The following is a 22,200-nucleotide window of genomic DNA, read 5'->3' as shown; positions in this document are numbered from 1 at the left end:
TGGGTGTTTTTATGGGTGCATGGTTATTCAACATTCCCTATTAACTTTTCTGTTTCTGTTCCTTTCTTCTTTGCCTCTGTTTCGTGAGTTCTTTTACTCAGAGTTTGGATTAAAACGCAGGAGACACAGAGTTGTTCTTCAGACTCAGATGTTTATTGTTTCTTATCTATGGTACAGCTGCATGGAATGTGCCTCTAAGTTAACAAGGTGGAAATGGCCCCCGAGTTCTACTTTCCAAGGTCTTTTAAAGCCCGAATTACCCAATTATGGAATGCCAACTAATTTATTTTTACTTATAATCCAATAACTAATCACTCATGTTCTGCACTGTGGATTTTTTGAACCAATACCAGATCACCCAGGCTTGTGAAGAAGAAGGAAGAACTAACCTACACCCAAAATCCTCCATCTTGTTACATATATATTACTATATCCCAGAAACCTAAATTTTCTGAACCCAGGGTTCCAACAATTCCCAAAAATCTGACCCTGACTGTAGTAAGCATGTAATCAGTGTTCTAGGGGAGGGAAATCTGTTCAGTGCAAGTTGTGGCAAGACAAACATGAACTTAAGAGGATATTTATATTAGATTATATTATACAAGTCTTTCAGTAACTGAAGATTATAAATACAATCTTTATCCACAATGGCTTGTTTATTTTGCTGTCCTTTAGACTAGTTCTTTTTTTATAAGTAAAAAAGAAACTGATGTAGTAATTGCTGAGGGCACAGTAGAAGTGTGATATAAATAATTAGAGGGGGAAAGTTAGAGGAAGCATGACACATGTAGGTCTGCTCTTCTGTTTTCTCCCTTTTGTTTAGTAGTTACTTGCACAAAGCTGGCTCTCTCTTCTTTGTGCCAGTATTCAGGATCTGTGCCTGTTCCATGCCTTCTGAGTTACTAGGCGGCTTCATCATCTCTGATGGACGTGTAGTTGCTTTTTAATAGTGAATTCCCTTGGACAAGATCTCACTGCTGCCAAGAAGCAGAGGCACCTACAAACCCTTAAAATGTGTCTTCTGAAGCACTACCTGTGAGATTACAGACTCAGTATAGGATGGTACAAACTTCAGAGCTCTTCCATAAACATACTGACTAGCATCCCCTGCCTGAGAAAACACCATTCATCGGTGGACAGCCATACCCTGGACTGGGCACAAGTTAAAATGATAAGGTCATAGACTGGTAAAACATTTTAGTTTTATTAAAAAGCGGCAGTCATGTCCCTCCTTTGTTAAGGTGGACAAGTTTCTGTTGTTTGGTTGTGTGGGGTGTTTTTTTTCTACTTTTCTGTGCCCCTGGGTATTTTTGGGTTAGTGAGCTCTGAAAGCAAAAATAAGCAGTGACAAGCAGCAATTATCAAGAAAGCAGGCTGAGCAAACAGTGGATCTTTTTACCATCACTCTTCCTTCCTCAGAATGACACATCAGACTTCAGTGATCCTGTCAGCTTGCATGAGAGACAGGAAATGTCTGCCAGAAGCTGATTTCTGCTGGCCAATTTAAGTGGACATGATGATGAAGTGTCCCAGCCTGCTGTTCCTGCAAGGCTGTGTTTTCTTTGGGATAAGTAACACAAGGCAACAGGGCTTCAGGCTCATTAGCTCAGCTACAGGTATAATTAAGCACAACTGAAAAGAAGCTTTAGCTCTGCATTTATTTTAAGATGGAAGAAATCCCAGTAAGAATTTGTATGGATAAGGGACCTTATGAGATCTATGAACAGAGTTTTAAAGGTTTTGAAGTTTACTTGCACTCAAACATCAGTCTGTACCAGGAACAGTCTACATGCAGGATCTGCCAGTAACTTGATTTTCAGCTCCAGAGTTTAAGACTTAGAAGTTTGTTTGATATATGGTCAGAAAAAAATGCAAGGATTAATCAGGTGAATTGACCCTATTAAATAAAAACATTTAGTTCAGTTACAAGCACAAGGTTTCTCTTATATTACTAAGGCACAGAATCAAGGACTGAGTATGGTGCTGGAAGTTAAAAAAGGAAAACCTAATCAAAACTACTTCAATCAATAGTTCAAGCAAGCAACCCATGCATCCTTTCCCTTCTCCTGCAAGATTCTTAATTCAAATAGTGTACAGTACCTGACAACCCAGCATCTGCTTTGTAGACCTAAATAAAGGGAAACAATGGTCCAAGGGCAGATTCTTGTGGAGAAATTTAGCAAGAGTTAAAATTGGGTGATATAGAGTTTGAAGCGAGATTGCTTTGTCTTTGAAATACTGTGGAAAGAGACTTTTCCTCATACTGCTGTCATGGAGTTGCACTTGGTTCCACATGGTGTTTCCATAGTTGTCTGCATTCTTTCCTCTCTTAATACTGACAGATTATAAAGGAATGGATCAGGTTTCGAAGTGAGTTAACTTTTTTTCCTTAAATCTATGGCATTATTTGTATAAGTGAACAAGCAGCAACAAGATCTGGTAAAGAAGAAAGTGTAAAACTTGTCTGGAGAAGATTGAAATACACGAAAATCCTGAAACACATCACAGGTTGAAGAGGGTGATTAATTGAGGTCCTCTCTGTCAGTGGTATGACCCTGTCCCCTGTTAATGGTGAGATTCCCACTATCAGCTGTGGTAACAGGTACAACCTTCTCAAGCTAGACTGATTACTCTAAGCAAAACACTAATATGGCATGTTCTATGTTATAATTTAGTAAAATATTACCATAACACAAGTGGAAAAATGTTAGTTTGTTAGTACCCACTATAGAATTGAAACTTCCAACCAGTCCTCACCCCCAACACACATTTGGGATGATACTGCTTTCTCTTGGTGAAATGCTAAATTCTGTTTTGAGTAACTAATTTAATTTGTTAGTCTTCTTATTAGAAGATCATCTTCATTTACCAGTCCTAGCAACTGACTGGATTGCTTTGATCCACTCTGTACGCTCTGTGGATGAGGCTGCTTGCAAGTAATAGTGGATTTCATTTGCTGTGATGATTTCAAAGAGGATGTTGTCAGCATCATACTTCTTGGCTACAGGGAAAAAGTAAGAAAGTCAGCTATGAGAGAAAATAGTCTTGCACTTTCCATGTTTTCTCCTTTACACACTGTAAGGGGATCTCCTTTCTTTCTACGGCTGAGCCTGATCAGGTCTTCACAAAGACTGGGTCCAAGAGATGGGTCTCTCTCTCAGAGAAACCACTCATGAATTCTGCACATTTCACCTTCAGGAGTCTCTGGTTAGTTGGTCTCAGATCATGGAAGGATCTGCAATCCTGCAGACAGATAATATTTCCAAACCCTCCCATGCCTGGCCAGCTACAAAAACAAGATGTTTGAGAAAATGTCACATCCATCTCTTTCTTTTCTGAGATGCCAACAAACTTTCTTGCTGGATATGATAGCCAGCCTCTCCTGTGGAGAGGAGAATGCATGAAATTAATGTTTCTTGGCCCTTGCAGCAACACCATTTCTGTTCCTCCAACTTCTAGCTTTGGGAGAGAAGAGAAGGTGGACAGTAATAATTTGTTGGCATAACCATTTCTAACATAAAGCTTCCATCCCAAATTCATTAACTAAAGAGATCAAACTCAGCTTACTTTGCCTAAAGGCCAGATATTCTAACACAGGGTTTGTGTCATCCTTTTGACCAGCCTTCCCTAAAGTACTGACAATACATAAGATTCCCTGTTGTTACCTTTACCACAGTACCCTTCTCCTGTAATTCAGACAGCAAGAGAGAGACCAGTTACTAGAATTATTGAATCATTGTACATAGATTGCTTTGGAATGAAAAACACTTGTGATTTCAGGCAGATTGAAAGGTGGGGTTTGTACCAAAAACTTATTAGAGAGCTCATTCAATATGGGTCCTTACTGTCTGGCATATCTTCCACTGCTGTCACCACACAGCCTCTCAAGTGAATTGCTCCCAGTGGTTCTTCTCCCTGGGGAGGACATGAAATCAAAATGAAATGCAACAGTTCTGAAACTGTTCACCTGTTAATATATGGCTACATTTCCAGAATAAAAACAAAACCATTTGATTACTTAGTATATGAGACATACTAAGTAATCTCTCATTGTCCCTGAGAGAACAGGGGATCTTCAGTCTATGTGTGACATGGAGAGTTGGGGGTGTGGTAAGGGAAAGGTTTACAAATAAACAGGGAATCTCTTGTGATGTAGAATTCAGGATCTGCAGAGTATTTAGCATGGGAATGGGCCCATTAGAATTACACAAGAAATAGGATGCCATGTCTCCACCTGGCATGGCAAATACCTCAAATATCAACTGCAAAATTAGTGTATTGTGGTCATTTGCATGTAGGACCTAATTTGTTTTGATCAAGGGAGAGTACACATTAATTCTAATTAATCACAGATAAGAGGTGAAAATACAGTTCAGTGTTACTTGTTCCCAGGTCTGGGTGGCCCTTGCCACCCATAAACCATGCTTCACTCTGCTTTTCCACAGGATGGCTAGGCCATGCAAGAACAAACAGTCCCACTGTCCTGCCTGATCTTCCCTGTCACATTCTCATGCAAATACTCCATTCAGGTACTTCTTACAAGGCACTGGATTCAAAAAAACAGGGGAATAAACCAAATCTCTCTTACTCCAGCAGGATCATAATAGTGCAGATATGCAGGATCATCTCTTAAAACGAACTTTCTCACTTTCCAGTTCTTCCTCCGATGTCCCTAGGAAAATTCAAAACCAGGAATGTCATGGAACTGCTTTGCCTGCATGCAAATATTACCCACACATGAGAGGACAGGCAAATACAAAAGGGACAAAACCTGAATATTCTGGAGAGGAAATACTCAGTGGAGTAGGAGTTGTCTACATTCCAATCTTTTGCACAACAACAGGACTATCAAACTGTTTTCTCTTTTTATTTTTTTTTGTGCAAAGCAGAAGAGCTTCAACATGGGAGATTCCCCATAACATATCATACAGTCTGGTAGTTATGATATTCTTGTGAGATCTGTGAGAACTGGGTTTAACTGCTTGCCAGAAACATGGCTGCAAAGTGCCTTGAAGGAAGGTACCTTGAATTTATTGGCAAGGATGAGCTGAAAGTCTTTCTGTCCCTGCAAAGATAACAACAAAAAAAAATGCTTATCTAGCTTAAACACCCTGGAGGGCTCATGGCTGAGAAACTCAGGCAGAAATATGGATGTAAGTGCCTCATGGCCTCTTTTCATGACTGAAAAGGATGGATGTGGAAAGTTTAGACCTGCTGAAAGCATTTTCAGCAGAAGCAGTGACCCTTCCAAGCAGTGACCCACAACTCAGAGAGGGTGACCAAGTGCAGGCTATCACTGGTAGAAGATTGTCATGAATCACTTCCTCTGGCATTTCAAAATACAAGTTTCTCAATTAGCTACTGTTTGCACGGAAGCTCTTACTAACTAGATTGATGTGAATGTGACAGGGTAAAAAAGCAGCAAGGTGTGGGTCTAATTTCTACCATTGCTTTTGAGTAATCTGATTAAACAAGAGAAATATATGTGAGCACCACCACTAAGTTTTTAGGCCCTCAAGGACTATTTTAACAGTGCAGGTTCAGACTCAGTATTAGGAAACATTTCTTTAGAGAGAGGGTGGTCAAACACTGCAACAGCCTACCTAGAGAGGTGGTCAATGCTCCACGTCAATGTGTAAGAAGCATTTGGACAACAAAACCCTTAACAATATGCTTTAACCTTTGGTCAGCCCTGAAGTGGTCAGGCAGTTGGACCAGAGGATTGTTGCAGGTCCCTTCCACCTGACCCATTTTATTCATTGAAGAATCCTGATTTTGCCTTCAGTTCACTAATACCTGCTTGCAACGGCCTTGGAAACATGACATTCACATTCACTTAAAGTTTTGCTGGAAAGGAAGGTATCCAGTTATCTTCTGTCTTACACATCAAACATTCGTGACTGAAACAACTCCTTTGCTCAGGCATGCTGAAAAAGTCTATGAAAACAGGCAACTGAATCCAGTTGTGTGTCCAGAGGGACACAGGAGTGGCAGCCTTTTTACCTGAGTGCAGTTTTGCATTGTACCAATGACTTGTCACGTCTTCTGCATTAGCACTCTTTCCTAATTAAAGCTATCAACTGTTTTATTTTGTGGCAAGAGCAATAAACCTTGCAATATTTGTCCAGAGTCCTGCTGCCATGCTGCAGCAAGTGTTCCTTGTGCAAAGGCAAGAGGGACAGAGATGAAACCTGCCAAGTATGGAGATGCCATAGGGTAGTTTCTTTCTTACCTAAAGTTTTTAAATGTAAAAGAGTAATCTTGCACCCATGTAATATCATCCTAATAGCAGGATGCAACATGGGCAATACTGACCTGTTTCAGCAAACATCCTTGTTTGACAATTGTGCCTCTGAATTCTTCTTTTAGGACCACATCATCATCACTGGAATATCCCTCACAGAAAAATCCACTATCTGGCTGCAAGACCACAAGAGAAATGTTACAGAAGTTGCACAGTTGCTGCATGCTTATGTACATGTACCAATTTGTATTCTTTTGGCTTCCCTCCATGCTGTTTTTTACCACCCCAAAGAAAATATTATTATTGTTGTGGTGGTGGTGGTGGTTATTATTATTGTTAAATAATCTAACCTTTTACTGGAAAAGTCCCCCAGTGAAGTTGAGGAGTTCTCATAATCACCATGGAGACATTTCAATGTGAGGTGGGACTATACTTCTATGATACCAAGTCAGACATTGGCTTGCTGTGGCCTCCTCACACCACATTGGTATTGAATCAAACTAGAAATAATCTAAAAACAAGCAGGGTACACATGGGCTGCTACAAGAAGCATCCCAGGAGGCCACAAGGCTGCCTTTACCAGCAGTGTCTCTGCTGCACAGGTAAAGTCTCCCTAGCACAAGCACATTTAGGAAAACAAGTGAGTAGTGGGAGAGTCATTTTGCTGAAGCCAAGTGATTCTATGTGGTAAATATAAACAGAATTGTAACACAAATTTATTTGGTTTCAGTTTATGGAAGGCATACATTTTGTTAGCATAAATCCATAAGCAAAATATTTTTCAAACAGTATTTGACTCTGGTATTTCAAGTTCTTCAAATCAGTCCACAGAATATGAAATACTGAATGGAAAAGTCTGAGTATGACACCCAGGACAGGTTACTGGGGGATATTAAAAACTTCTTTGCTCACAGGCTAGCTATGTGTGTGCACACTCCCATTGAGTCAGATTTGATGGCTCTGCACAAAAATGGGTTTGTAGCTTCTGCCACTCTGTGAAGCCTTGTGATAATGAATTTCTCTCTTCCCTTCCATTGAATCATCAGGGAAATAGATGGTTAAATTCTGGTCACCAGTGCAATTACCAGGAACAAAGTCTAAGTTAAAAAGAACCCAGCTTGGTCTCAGCACTCAATTCACACTTAGAAGGGTGCTAGAAAAAAAACCTGTCCTGGTTACAACTATTAAAGTGAGCCGCCTCATTCTGAGTATCACAGGAAAAAGACAATTATGATATATTTCTCCATTTCTGTACAATCTTTCCTCCAAGATTTAAGAAGCCCAACAAGAAGCATGAGAAAAGCAGAAGGCTGAGTAAGTCTGAGACAATAAAAAACCAGAATACAATGCTCACAAAGTAATAGTAGGCATCACTGAGATCTAAGAAGCTGGTGTCTGACAGTCCCTCGGCAGCAGCCTTGGACGTATCCCCAGCAGGTTGTAGGTAGCCTTCACTCAAGAGAGAAGAGGCAAGCAGGAGACCTTCTTTGCGATTTCGGATGGAGCTGCTGGACACCAGCCAGTCAATCACACAGGTGCCTGGTTACAAAGGAACAAAGTATAAGCCACAAACCAAGACAGACATGAAGAAGCATAGAAGTACACTGGAAACAAGCCTACTCCATGTGTTCATCAATCTCCTGAAAAATGTTCTTAGCAACAACATTTGGAGCTAATCTGGGAAGGTTCCTGGTCATCCAGTGAGGCACAGCCTTTCCAGCTAATGACAGGGGCCAAGACAACTCTCAAACACCACTCCTGAGGGAGAAGAGAGCTGGGAGGGGATGCAGGGCTGAGCTGGGAAGCCTCAAAGACGGACTGGGGATTTATGAAGGACAGCCAAGCCTGGAAAAGGCAGCCTTCCAGGCTGCTATGCTACTAACATAAATGCTGTTGGTAACAGGGTGACTTTCATAGAATCACAGAATCATTAAGACTGGAAAAGACTGCCAAGATCATCAGTCCAACCATTAACCCAACAATGCCATGTCTACCACTGAACAATGTCCTCAAGTGCTGCCTCTATGTGTTTTTGAGCACAAACACAGATTTGACTTGGAGAGAAACAGGAATTACAATGTGACACCATTCAGTGATGAAAAATTCAGAATGGAATAATTCTTCTGTACTTAAGTATTTCACACAACAATCTACTCAAAAGATTACTTCAATCTTTCTGACCCTGGTTAAATTTCGTCCTTCTCCTTTGTTTACCATGGCCACAACTGAACACTTTTTCAAAATACACCTTTGAAGATCTCCTGGGTTAGTTAAGAAAACATTTGGTTTTCTTCTCAAACTTCTCTGTGCTCTACAGAGCTTAGAGCTGTTTAATCTCTTTAGTTTTTCAACTCTGTGCTCCCTTTATTATATGGAATAGAGGGACAGGAGCTCTTTACCTGTAAAGCAGTGATTGAACACTCTTTCATCTTTTTCCAGCTTCAACTCCTTTATTCCCTTTTCAGGATCTTTCATTGAGAGATACAAAGCACTGTGCATAAAAAGAACCACAGAAACTGTTAGCAAATAAAAAGGTTTAGCCAGTTTGTATAATAATGTCATTGTCATTCATGGGGGCTTCATGTTCTGTTAGCATATGGCTCTCTGCAGAGCTGTAACGTGGCTTAGTTTCATCTCTTGCATCCCCTGAAAAATTCAAGTTGCAAAGCCTGGAGGTCTCACTACATTACAATCACAGCTGTGGGAGCAGAGGGTGGAGTGCACAAAGGGCTCACCACATGTCCCTATTTTGAGAATGCAACGACTTGTGGTGACTATAGCGTGAAGAGAGGAACACCCACTGCTGAGGCACCTTTGCAGGGCTCCACAGCCCCAGCAGGAGAGTTTACTGCTGTGCTCTGCATTCACCCAAAGGTCCTGGGCTGAGCAGAAAACCTGTCCTTATCCCAAAGCCTGCATTCTCTCAGACAATCTTGGCCCTGGGCGGTTTTACTGTCTTATAAGGAACATTTCAGACTCATTTGTATCTTGGTATTTACAGCTCAGAGAAGGAAAATAAGTCATCCTTGATTTTTAAAAGTACTAACAGATTGCTTCCCTTTATCTCTTCTTCTCCCTTTGCCAGTTTCATGTTCTCTGGCATGTACCACACTCCCCTCACCATCCAAAAACTAGGCCAACATCAGCATTTCTCTGGAGAGCAAACAAAAGGTCTAAAATATTTTTGCAATAAATGGTTTATTGTTTTAAAATGCTTCTCCTGAAGAATCACACTTTGGCTGGGATATCCTCTTGCACTGCAGTATGCCCAGAAATCTCCTATCAGCAAATACCTTTGATAAATAAGCATGTTTTGGTAAATGATAATATATTAAAAAAGAGCTTCCCAGTTCTGATTGCTGGCTCATTTCTGACACATTGTACAAACTGAAATTTTTAGTTGTGCAGAAAGGGCTGTGAGAGAATCCATGGACAGACAGGCTCATTGGTCTTCCTGACCAGCGTTACATGTCTGACACACTGACTGCAGATGGAAGTAAATGGGAGAGCAGAACTATGAGAACAAACCTCAGATTGATTGTTTCAGGCAATCTGATAGACTTTCTTGTGGATTTTCTGGCAAACCTTTGGCCTCCATCTATATGATGAATTGCTTTCTTGATATCCCGCACCCAGGCATCTCTCTCCTCCAGGTAGGCAGCTTGAAAAAAATGGTCCTGCTGCTTGGCCACAGTGAGCCTGAAGACAAACTGGAATGAGAAATTATGGGAGGGGTTTTTTTTAAGTTAAAAAAAAAGGCTACTTTGGTGTAGCCAGTTGGGCACAATTAAGCTAGTACCACCACAACATACAGCTTACCTATGCCTAAGGACTATGGCAAGTGCCTTAGAGACACAGTTAAATTATAGAAACTCTGAAGAAAACCATGAACAAGCACTGCACATAACTGAATCCTTTTGTTACTTCACTGTGAGTGATCCTGACATTGTGAGCACATCCAAGGTGTGTGGCACCAATACAGCTACTGATTCTAACTTTTACTGGGAAGTTCAACACAGCTGAAAGGCTGAAGCACCCAGCCCCTGCAGGCTTACAGTGGGATGTAAATTTGTTTAATGTTTAGAGACATGTGAACAGTCTGAAGGAGGAAAAATACCCCACATCATATTCAGCTACTGACTCACAAGGGGAAAAAGAGTCATACACTGGAGAGTACCTGAGTATATTTGCAGCCTAGTAAACATTTAACGGCTTAGTAGGGAGATGATACATCCAACCCTTGGCTACACCTTCGGATCACCTATCTAAACACACTAGCAACAATGGAAAGACTGTATTTCCCAAAAATGAGAATAAATCATCTAGTAGTAGTTGTAAACAGATAAATGACACCAACCTGAAAAAAACCAAACCAAACCAAACCAAACCAAAAACAAAACAAACCCCAAAACCCACCCAACAAAGTTCACACTGTTTGAACTCATTTCCATCCATTGATCTTCTGGATGGAAAATCTGGATCTAATGGTTTCCACTTCCTCTAAAATATAGTTCCCCATGAGTGAAACTAATTTGTTCTGTAGTTGTGTTATAATAAATATCACAGGTTCTGACTCAGCAGGTGTCTAAAAATGCCAAGCTAAGCCACAAGCCAACAGCACGACTTGATGAGGGCAAGGAAAGCAAAGGCTACTGTCAAAAAGCAGCAAGTTTACATCAGTGAAATCAACACTGAATGAGTCTGCTGAAGCCCACATTTGTAATTGATACATTTCTAAACATCCCTGACAAGTATCTTCCAAACTATGGCCAACAGGAAAAATTCTGACACCCTGAAATTGTGCAAAGTCCAACTGAATTTCACAGAAGATAGATTTCAAACTTACAAAGCCACGAGTCCTCAAAAATCCATCTCAGACAGAAAAGTAACCATTTCTTATCTGATACTGTTCATATTTCCAACAATACTCACTTTTTCTGTTATGCAGGAAAGACCTACATACTGAAAATCAATGTACAGTGCATAAGAAAAGCAAACAGACAGATCTCTCCAAAGCCCAATATTCAAGAGTCAAGCTTACACTCCAGATTAACAGAATGAAATACCAAAGCACTGACGAGATTTATTACCAAAGGAAAAAGTTATTTTTCTCAAAGAGCTGAGAAGCAACATACAGCAAAATGCTAAAGAAGAGTTTTCATTTTCAGCACATGGAGGAGACTGGCAAAGCCCTTTCTTTTTAGCATTTAACAAAATCAGGCCAGTAAGCTAGACTTCAGGCTTCCTCTGAAATTGGTAAAGATGTTGAGTCTCCAGTCCTAGATGTGACCTAGCGTCCCTCTGACGATGTATATCTGTTTGTGCTTTTGAGAAAATTAGACCATTAGACTAAACTAAATACCAACATTTTAGATAGTTTAAATTGGGAGAGATGAATCTAACTATGAGCAACCAAACATGATAATGCTATTCACAGGAAAACCATGGGGAAAATGGAAAAAGCTGAAGAATATCAGAATTTATGTTACATTAAGCAATGATCAAACATCAAATCAAGGACAGCGAACAGTGGTGAATACATTTTGAAATATAATCTCAAAATATGCAGTTGCAGCTTCTTCTGAACAGCCTTTATCTCTACTTAACAAATCCAAGATTGCTTCCTTTCCCCTCAGCACCTGCATTTTGCAATTGATGTAGTAAACAGAGCATGTTGGTGTTGTGCTCTGGGCTTTCAAATGAGGTCCTGGTGCAGATAGACAAGCTGATTCAAAAATTTAACCAGAGAAATATAGAAGTTTGTTTGTGGCCCAATAGTTCCTGCTCCAAACTGGGTCCAGACAAGTGAAACTATATTTAAAACTGACCCAATGAGAATTATCCCACTATTCACCATTCAGAATTCCTGTCCTAAAAATATACTTTCATTTCTAGCCGTATAAACTTAAGAACCAGAATAATTCCCATAAGAGGAATAACTGTATGCTTTGACTCATAACCACTGAGAAACAAGAATGGAATGCAGAGGCTTTGAATTCAGCAGTACAGTAAAGCTGTAAAATGTCAGATGCAAAAATGAAGATACTAGGTTTTCAAGGAATACATGTAGAAAGTTAGGTTTAATCATATTGGGCAGTAACTACTTGTAAGAACAATCCTGGTGATGGCTTTGCTCATATGAATGAGCATGTGGAATTTTTGACTGTTTGAACAATGCAAATTTTAAGACAAAGTCCACCTCCAGGGCTACTGGTCTATGGACTTGCAGAACAATCTCACCACCTCAATATGGAGAATCTGCTCCAATGCCTGCTGAAGTAATTTGGATTGTTTCCACTGACTTCAGCAAACCCTGCAGCAAATCTCACTTAAGAAAAGCTATTTTGGGTGCCTCAACCCCTGGATCTCTGATCCTTTCTTTTGTCTGTATTATCCCTCAGAAAAGATTTCAGCAACTAAAATGAAACATAATGTAAAGCTCATTATGTAAACACCTAATGTAAAATGAAACATAACATAAAACTCAGTGCAGCCAAAGGAATGATCCACAGAGACTATCACCCTTCCATACAGATACAATGCCCCTTCTGGAGACTAGTACATCCCAAAGGAACCCTTTGGGCAGGTGAGGATCTCTCTCACTCTGCCTTCAGCAGACATCAGATACTTCAGACCTCTATGCCTACTTTGTTGAATGCACATGTGAGGTATTTTTCCTTTATTGTAAATATGTTACTGACATTTCCAAGCAACTTCTATAGACCAATATTGATAGCAGTGCCTTTCTGGGAGTTAAAGAAAAAAAACAAAACCCAACACAAAACTGTCTGGAAAAGAATGCTTTGTGAGAAAAACTTCATTTCTACCATTATAATGGAGGTCTGTGATACTCTTGAACATAGTACCCTTCAATGCCTCATGTATAGAGTAAGCAGTGCCATGCTGAGGCTTGTTAATAAGAGAGTCGGCACAGAAATAACAGCAATCTCTACTCTCTGCCCCATCCTTTTTCTATACTGTCTCAAAGACAGCTTGTAAGTTATCAGCCCCTTTCTCTGAACAGATGTACGTCTAAAAAGACTTAGTAAGAATCAAGGTGGGTTTTTTCATATAAATGCGGGTTCTGCAACAGCAACAACAACAACAAAGAAACAAAGAAGTAGAAGAAAGAAAAGAAGGAAAAAGCAAAGCCAGCAGGTCTAAATCTGACACAAAGGACCCTGATTCCACTTACCACAAAACCTAAGGACAGGTTTAATTATCCTCACTTTACTCATATGAAAAAGTAAAGTTCACTGTCTCAGCAGTCTCTAAACTTTCTATTTTTCTAATGCTCTCACAGAGACTTCTATCTTTAGTCAAGCATCCCTGTGGTAAATTTCTTTAAACTGTAGCGGGATAATGTTCCAGATTCTGCGGGACCCTTTTGTCGGAGGAATTCCTGGGGATGTAATGCCTATTTGACAGAACTGAGTTGATAAAATAATAAATGACTAATGATATGATTCTCTGCTCATATTAGAAATCCTGTTTTACCAACAACTATTTTTCAGGAACCCTGTAACAAAATATGTGTGTCACAGCATTTATCTCCTTCCTGTCTGAGCAAACCAGTTGTTGTTCCTTGACAATAAATAAATTCTTGCCCTGCTCACAAAATATTTTTTATTCACAGCTTTATTCTATGGCAATTAGATTTATATTTAATACAGGACTCATTGCCATTCAGCTGCAAAATGTCTTCACACCAATAAAATTTAGTTCTGCTCTCTGAGACACTCAGAAATTTAATAAAAACCAACTAACCAACCCCCCCCCAATGCTTTCTGAATTAGTCCTCTTGAAGTGTCCTGAATTCAAATAGTACACAATTCCAAGCCTGCTTGTGACCTGCAAGTGAGAATCGCCACTAGGATGAGTGATTTGCAACCACCAGCCTTTTGTCCTTTCAGTGCTTCCAGAAGTATAAGTATACTGCTAATTGTTTTTATTAAAAAAGTACTCACCATTCTTTTGCCAAAATCTTGGCATGGGCTGTGAATAGAGCTTCCTTTTAGTGGGATCATCCCTTTGGGACTGTTATCAGCCTTCCGCTTGTAGAATTCAATTCCATCTTCCAAGAGCACAACCCACATTGGCTTCCAGGTATTAAACATGCTGCCCTGCATCAATAAATCCCATATTATGTTCAGTGAATCACTCTTCATGTGATATCCAAGGAATCACCTTCCTATGACCTTCCACGGAATGTCTGACTGATGCTAAAATAACTACAGTTTGTGTCTCAAGGGGAACATACCACAACCACACCCATCTTACTATGCAGTTAAACATTGTTATTTTTCTGACCACCGTTTATTTCCCCTTGTAGTTGTTCTGCCAATGGAAGCCACTGTGGATTTAAATAAAAGTAAAGACTTTATCCTATAGGATGTACCACAAAAGACTCCAGAGCAGAGGTTTCTGTGGGGCAGCAACCACCTTCTCAAGGAATGGATGTGCCCATGGCCCCACACACTGTCTTGAGGCCAAGGTGATGTGACCGCTTTGATCTCACTATTCTTCCTTGATGTTTAACTCAATTAAGTGCAACTGAGTAGGCTATGGCTATTTCCTGTTACCTCTTTGCCAAGCTTTCACAATATGTTTCCCTACATCTTCCCAACTTGTTCAGAGTTAGTTTTCTCTTCCACTCAGTCCGAAACTACCCACTTACCTTCTTAACCAAGTAGCCCTCCCTTATGCGCATCGGTTCTCGCTCCATGGCTTGGACAATCTTGCTCTCGGGTCTATCAGTGCTGGCTGTTGAGTTCCTCTGGCAGCAAAGTCTGTGGGATGGTGTTTTTACAGTACAGCTGTGTCATTTCACAAGTTCCTCTGAATGCTAATCGCAAGCCCATTTCCTCTTCAAGAGTGAAAGATAGGGAAGTGCAGAAGCACATGTCTGCCTCTGACAGCACAGGCAACAGCCTGACAAAACACTTCATCGTATCAAATACAGCCAGCCTTGATGACGGAATCCTGGGAAATTAAATTAGCACTTTAGTGCTCAGTCACAAGAAATTGGGCCCGCTCTGCAAATACATGAACTGTACCAAAACAACAAACAGGGCACTGTGCTGCTGCCTGGTGCATGCCAAATGATTTCAGAGACAGGTTTCTAATGCATCAGTGCTTCCACTTCACCCCGCCTTCCAAGTCTGGCTCCCAGTGGGCAACAATGTGGAATCTGGCAGGAAGGTAGAGGACTCTCACTTGGTTAACGAGGATGCGCCCTCTGCTGACATAAGAAATTTGTTTATCAGACTTGATCAGGTTTTGGATTTTGATGTTTAGGCCGTGCAAAGACGTCAGCTGTCAAATAGGCACAAATGGATTAGACTAGTGCATTACATAAAGCACTGACCGCAAAATGCTTTCTACAAGCATCTTTTACTTGCTGCAGAGCTTGTTTGGCTTTATTTGGGAAAATACAAGGCAAACCCATAGCTTTTCATAAGTACCAGAGTCACAGTCCCTCTTCCCCATATAGAAGAAAGTGGGGGCATATGGGAGGCAATAAGAGGCTGCTTCATGATATCTTGAAGCAGCCTCTTGTGTTCTTCCAAGCACGAGATTCCAAGTCACTTTTGCAGCTAAGCTCACTCAGATAAGTGTTGATTGAGCCCAGGGTGACTCCACCTGTCACCTCTGCCAATTGTAAAGATCCCCAAACAGGGACTTTTCTCACAGACAGAAATTCCTATTCTTCATTTGACTCTCTGTTTGTCTCAGCCTTTACTCAGAAGTCTGACAAGGTCTGTGATAGAGGACCAGAGGGTTAGCAGAGCCCTCAGAGACCTTTTCTAGACATTCCTCACTGATGCCTATTTAGTGGTACTCCCACAGATGAGACTCCACTCCTTCCTTGATTATCTGTATTAATGCTTCACTATCCCAACTGCTGGATGTTTCTCCTCGTTGTCTGAATGGAGATTTTATTTTTCTGGGCTTTTCTCAACTAGTTGCTGCTTAAATGACATATCCAGTCTCTCTGCAGGCAGAGCACCTGTCTGTACCACCTGTTTCAGGTTAAACACTTCATAGTGCATTCTGTCCAAAGTATACCTTTTTGTGATGATTTCATCTATCACTGAGTTGTTTGGGGTTTCTAAAATCTGCAGTCCCAGTAAATTGTTCATTTGCTCATGTAAATAATGCTGTTGTAAGGATCTTATAGCTTTGAAAGGCACCAGTTGCTGATCAAGCCAATCATCCATCAGTTTGCAAATCAAAGACTCCATATATTCCCTGACTGTTCAGCATACTGAATTCAACGAACAGATTTTAAAATATATTGGAGACAGAAACTCACACAGAGCTAATAAAACTGTGTGGTCCTTGGAGCTAAAAGTAAAAATTTACCACTAAAAAGTGATCAAAAACCTTATGTAACTTTTATAGTAGAAAATTCACCTACAAGGTCCAGGACTTGGAATGAACTGAAGATGCTCTGGATTCCCAGAGCAGAGATGATCTAACTGGATTTCTGTGTTACATTTCTGTGAAGGTTCCCTTCATCCCCCATAAGTCTTAAAAGGATGTTTGATGGACTGAGGAGCTTGTAGAATCCTCCTGTATAATGTCTTTTTTGGTCACTAATTCATTCTTTTTTGCTTTAAGAAGGTGAATTGTTTCCATATCTTCCCTTTCATTTCAGTGGTTCCATCTTCAGGAAAAGATACTTTTTTTTTTTCTCCAATTAGATAAATCAAAAACACACGTCACAGACAACAGCAACTCAAATATCTTTCACTGTGTGGCGGGAAGCCAAATTATGCCTTTATTATCTGCCTTGAGGACATAAATACTTTAGAGCTTGGAGCAATGATTAAACACCGAGTACAGGATCACAGTTATCTCTTCCTTCTGTCTCTACTTCGCTTCCCCCACCTCAGCTCTGAGGAAAGGAAGCCCCATCCCCAGCTGGAAGGCCTTATGGGGAGCAAAGACAAAAGAATCTGCCAGTATTTTCCTCCCTGCAGGCATCCTTTCTACAGGTTTTCCTGCTCGCCTGCTCCTGCTGATTCAGTCTTTGTGCTGAATCAGGAGGACAGGGCCGTCCTCCTGATAAATTGATGATATGAGATGACATGGGATAGATCCTCTTCAACAGAATATCTATATATGCCTATACTAAAAAGTGGCTTAATGAAAACAGAAAAGGATGCTGACTCCACAATTTCACAAAAGCTCATTTTTCTCACTTACCTGCATGAAAAGCCTTTGGAGGGATGAAATGTAAATCTAAACACAGTGGCACCTAGCCAAAGGCTCCAGAATTTACCGTTACTACTTATGCTACTCAGTGTCAAAAGAAAAAATAACTTCCATCCAATGTTAGCTGAAGGCAACCACTTTTATAACACTTCTGTGTATTGTTTCTATTTCATCTTCAAAGCTCAGCTGGTCCTTTTGCCCTTCCACTGTGCAAGTCTGAAACAATCCTTTTCTTTAATGCTGAAGTTTGGTTTAATTTATCACACACCATCCTGGGGAAATCAGCACTTCATCTCCCCCCGGGCAGAAACATGCTGATATAGCTGAATCATTCATGTGAGGCAAAATGGTCCTTAAACACAAAGTGGCTGTGGCAGGTGCAAGGGACAGTGTGGACTGTGGATGCAGGTCTTCTTTGTCCAGCCATTCCTAAAGAGCAGCACCAGGCATAAGAGAGAGGAAGAGCTGTATTTCTGCTACCTCTCCATGAAGGGGAGGAAGAGCTTTGTCAGAAAGAGAAAGTAACCTGCAATGTGGAAATCTGCTATAACTTACTTTATCATCTCCATTTCTATCTCAAGTAGATAAAGGTGCATGATGTTGGATGAGCCGAATTTGTTACAATATCACAATCTGCAGCAGAGCTGGATATCTTAGCTCAGTTTACTGTTCTTGTACAGGAGAATTTGCTGCTGTATTTCTTCAGAAAATTCTGCTTTATTTTTGGTACTTCAGAATACAAGTTCCTGCAAGCATTGACAAAAAAAGTGATCAACCATATTTATCTGACCAAGACATCTACCTGAGAGACTAAGAAGTGTTTATACCAAAAATTGGAACCATATAGCAGCTGCAAAGAAGGCAAGATTCTCAGCTACACCAGCTTCACTGCTCCACAAGCCCTTGCAGAGATGGTTCTAACATGTTTGCTGCACTGTAAATGCCATAAGCCCACCTCATCTGCAACAAAACACATGATCTCTCCATAAATATGTATCACTACAGCAAATCAAGCTGCATTTCCAGGGGAAATGATAACAAATGTGTTAAAAATAATTGTATGGGAAAAGTTATACACACAAGTGATTTCCAAACCAGATAAAGCTTGTACAAACAAGATAAAGATATTAGCTCTGTCCAGCTAATATTTTAGTAAAAACATTTCCCACTTCTGCACGGAGGCAGAGGGCTCAAAAGAATCAAAGTATTAAACAGAGAGCTGGCAGGTGCAAGCCTTAGCACAGTTCCCTCCATATATGGCTATTTTTAGTGCATGAGAGATTGTGGCTTTGCATGCCCTTCTTGAAAAGAAACCCCCAAACCACAACATTTCCAAATTTTGCACTGTGTTAAGAACTTAATTGAAGAGGGGCAAGCATAAAAAGGCTAATAAAGGTATTACATGTCACCTTGGAAACTAAATGCTGTGGTTTGGCTACCTTAAATGAACCATCTTGTTCTGCCTCAAGGTACATTTTACATATTTAATGATTGCTGAGCTTTGCCATAGGGCTAGTGCATTAGTGAGAAGGTCTGCATAAATGTTAATACTCTAAAGCTTATGCAGTTGACATATCATCATGCCTAGAGAGATCGTATTGAGTACATGCAATCAAGAGACCAAACACATTTCTCCAGAATGTTTTCTAGATAATTTAGACCAGCATAAGGCATAGGCTGTGGTTTATCTGCATGTTGTCTCTTAGCTTTCATTGAACACATCTATCCTCACCTCTCCCCTACAGTAGTTCCCCATCAGTGATACATGCAAGTTATGTTGATGCAGCAGGGAAGGTCTATACATAAGAAAGAGGTCTTGGAGAATGTAGCTTGTATATAGCTCACACATCTTGTAGGATGAGACTTTCATAGTCTTAGGAAGAAAAAGAGGGATAGAACTGCTGGCTGCAACTAACTCACCACTCCCTTCAAAAGCACTAAGGCATTTGCCAGGGCATAGGTGAGTGCTCCAATCTTCCTACCCCAAGGGAAATGAATTAGCTTAATGTACCTTGCTGACTCCACACAACGGACTGGGAAGCCTCAGCTGCCAGCGGAATGAAAAGTAGATTTGGGGGACTGAAAAAAACCAAACCAAAACACACACAAAACTAAACAACCTCCCCCATCCCAAATAAACAAACAAAAAACCAGAAAAACAGTTTTACAGTTTACAAAGACATTATATATTATAGTCCCACCCCTCAAATGTAGGTGTAGAGAATGGGGGAATCAACACAACTTTATCTTTTTGTTCCCAGAAGTAAATTGCTGCTGTGGCTTGGAAGAAATAGGACTTTGTCCTAAGTCTATGATGATTTACTTAGCTTTGAATCTTGTAAATGTCAGCAGGTTTACTCTGTGCTCCTGGCAAAAGCAGACCAACTCTTTCTTCCTTCAGGTATTTTGATCCCTACAGAATATCAAGAGAATAACATCAGGTAATGTAGCAGCCTGAGGTCTGGGACCCATAGAAAATCCCCATGGGGGCTGGAAGGGCCTAGGTTTCTCTATCCAGGGCCCATCCTACAGCATCAGGCACCTTCATTGGGATGGGTTGAGGTCAAGCCAAGTATTCAATATGCAGATCGAGGTCAAGGGCATCCATGGCTGGATATGTCTGTGGCAGAGCTGGAGACCAGCAGTCCTAAGCATAATTCAGGAAGGGCATGAAAACCAGGATTGAGCTAAAACTGGGCCCATGGGCAGCCCCAGATGAGGCTGGTCAGGGACATTAAGGTGGGCAGCAACAAAACTAACCTCCCAGAAAGACTTAGCAAAGGCAACCCTTTCCCTTGATCTTTACTGATAAGAGCATCTGGTGGGATCAGATAAGTAAATGTATTAACACAAGTGAAATTACTAGATCAATCAAAAGAAAGTCATTGCCTAAATTAAGAATTTCTTCATAAATGTTCTACTCTTACCATGTTACATTTGCATATGGTAAAACAGTTACTATGCATACACAATCTGTAATATGATGTTTTTTTAGTTTTCCCTCATGTTTGCCCAATAGTGGTCAGGGATAAAGTCCCAGTCTGAGCTGTGTTCATAGAAAGATAATCATTCAGGCTGAAATAATATGGGAAAAAACCCTCGTTATAGATCTGACCTCTCATGTACTTGGGAAGCTAATTGCAATCAATGTCTTCAGCTACACACAATTTACTACAACATGATATATCTGGCCCATGAAGCAAGTAAAACTGATCCCTGGCAATGGCCATTACTCTTCACACACCACTTTAAGTGATACTATCAGATTCCACACAGGCTAGGCCTCTGTGATTTCATACCAAATTACATTTAAACTTACAGAAGGGGGATTTGCTGCAGGCAAAACTTCCAACAAGCCACAAAGTGCAGCAGTTCCTGCAGAATGTAATGCAAAACAAGATTTCTCTTGTAGTGAGGAAAAGAGACAAGGAGAAATGTACTGGGGGTGGGTGTTGTTTGTTTTTGTTTTGTTTGTTTATTATTTTTGCAGAGATACACAGTTGTGAGAGACAGGGATCATATCCCTGCCCTTATAATTGTAGAAGCCTGAATGGCTGAACACATTATGAAGCCTGTGTTTAGCTGGTACCCTAAGCAAGGGATATCCAGTAGGATTTTTGTTTGTTGTTTTTTTTTTTTCCCCCAGAGCTTTTCAGAAAAATGTGTTCTTTTGCTTCAAGTTCATAATAAAATTAAATCACTAAATAGCTTGCATGCATAAGGAAATGCAGCTGGGCAATGCTGCTACCATTTGGCTTAGTTTACATTACACCACCACATGTACATCCCAGCCTCAGAAAAACAAAGAACAGGTTAGGTCCAGTGTGACATGGACCTCTGAAATTCTCCTAACAAAACCATTAACTCTGCCATAATGTCCAAGCAAAAAATATATCCATGGCCCAAGGCTTGTGTCAGACAGAAGGATGCTACAGTTCTAACAGCAAACAAGAACAAATAAAAAAAGAATGGAAAAGACGCACAAACCTGCCTGGGTTAAAGCAGTCTCAGTTAGATGGGAATGAGAGACACTGAGAGTTGAATTATGGTATATTGTTCAGTTTCAAAGATCTTTGTTCTTGAACAAACAGCACCAGCCATATGTAAAGAGTAGTATTAGACTTAAAGATGTGAGATTCTGATCTTATAGTGCAATTACAGTGTGTGGGGTTTTTTCTATTCAAATAAGAGGATTGCAATGAAGTGATTAAAAAAATCCCAAGAGAAACCTTGGCCTACTGATGTTAACTGTTGACCTCAGGGAGCAAGAAAGTGACCCTCAGTCCAGGCGTGGTGACTCAACAAAGCCTTTTGCTGCACAGGGAGAGAGAAGAGCCAGAAAACCACGTCTTTGCTGTCCGCCCTCCCCTCCCTCTCGGGCAGCTCTGGCTCCTCCGTGCCGCCACACAGATGTTTCAGCCTACCCCAGAGGGCTCAATCAACCCTCGGGAGGCGTTTCCCGTGTGAGGGGGTCTGGGGGGTGATCAGGAGGGCTCCCCTCGGCCGGGATCCCGCGGAGGAGCCCGCGGGGCGTACCCTCCCCGCGCCGCTGTCCGCGCCCGTGGTGCTGAACGGCGGCGCCTGGGCCGGGCCTCTCTCCTTTCCTCCGGGACGAACCGCGGGATTAAGGCTGCAGTAATCGGGGCCGGATTAACTCCCTGGAAACCGGCTGCAATTTGAGCAGCTGCAAATGTCCCCCAAACCGGGATATGGGGCGGGGTGATGAAGTGGATGGC

General features: G+C 41.0%; 1 protein-coding gene across 3 annotated transcripts; it reads right to left on the bottom strand.

Annotated features, from left to right (window-relative positions):
- Window positions 1-131: 131 nt before the first annotated feature.
- On the bottom strand, window positions 132-22,188 carry PLEK (pleckstrin). Of its 3 annotated transcripts, none has more exons than XM_032103609.1 (11): window positions 21,452-22,188; window positions 17,456-19,877; window positions 14,922-15,482; window positions 14,212-14,367; window positions 9,773-9,954; window positions 8,644-8,735; window positions 7,599-7,783; window positions 6,316-6,420; window positions 4,589-4,672; window positions 3,846-3,915; window positions 132-3,001 (listed from the first exon to the last, which is right to left on the bottom strand). In XM_032103609.1, exons 3-11 carry the CDS (start codon window positions 14,967-14,969, stop codon window positions 2,862-2,864), a joined length of 1,062 nt encoding a protein of 353 aa, XP_031959500.1. In that variant the 5' UTR covers window positions 14,970-15,482; window positions 17,456-19,877; window positions 21,452-22,188; the 3' UTR covers window positions 132-2,861. The 3 variants fall into 3 exon arrangements, with proteins under 3 accessions (XP_031959500.1, XP_031959503.1, XP_031959501.1); XM_032103612.1 differs by having other exon boundaries at window positions 14,922-15,226; XM_032103610.1 differs by lacking the exons at window positions 17,456-19,877; window positions 21,452-22,188 and having other exon boundaries at window positions 14,922-17,410.
- Window positions 22,189-22,200: the final 12 nt, after the last annotated feature.

Source organism: Corvus moneduloides, chromosome 3, assembly GCF_009650955.1.
Source record: "Corvus moneduloides isolate bCorMon1 chromosome 3, bCorMon1.pri, whole genome shotgun sequence".
Lineage (NCBI taxonomy): Eukaryota > Metazoa > Chordata > Aves > Passeriformes > Corvidae > Corvus > Corvus moneduloides.
Note: the sequence above shows the minus strand (reverse complement) of the source record. Positions and strands in the feature narration are given on the sequence as shown.

Excerpts from the sequence above, each read along its gene's own strand:
- PLEK (XM_032103609.1), bottom strand. The coding sequence starts at position 14,969 with ATGGAGCGAGAACCGATGCGCATAAGGGAGGGCTACTTGGTTAAGAAG. Across the intron at positions 6,421-7,598 it reads GTGATGCCTACTATTACTTT|CCAGATAGTGGATTTTTCTG; the intron begins GTGAGCATTGTA and ends GTGGTCTTGCAG. Across the intron at positions 4,673-6,315 it reads AAGGATGTTTGCTGAAACAG|GGACATCGGAGGAAGAACTG; the intron begins GTCAGTATTGCC and ends GAATTTTCCTAG.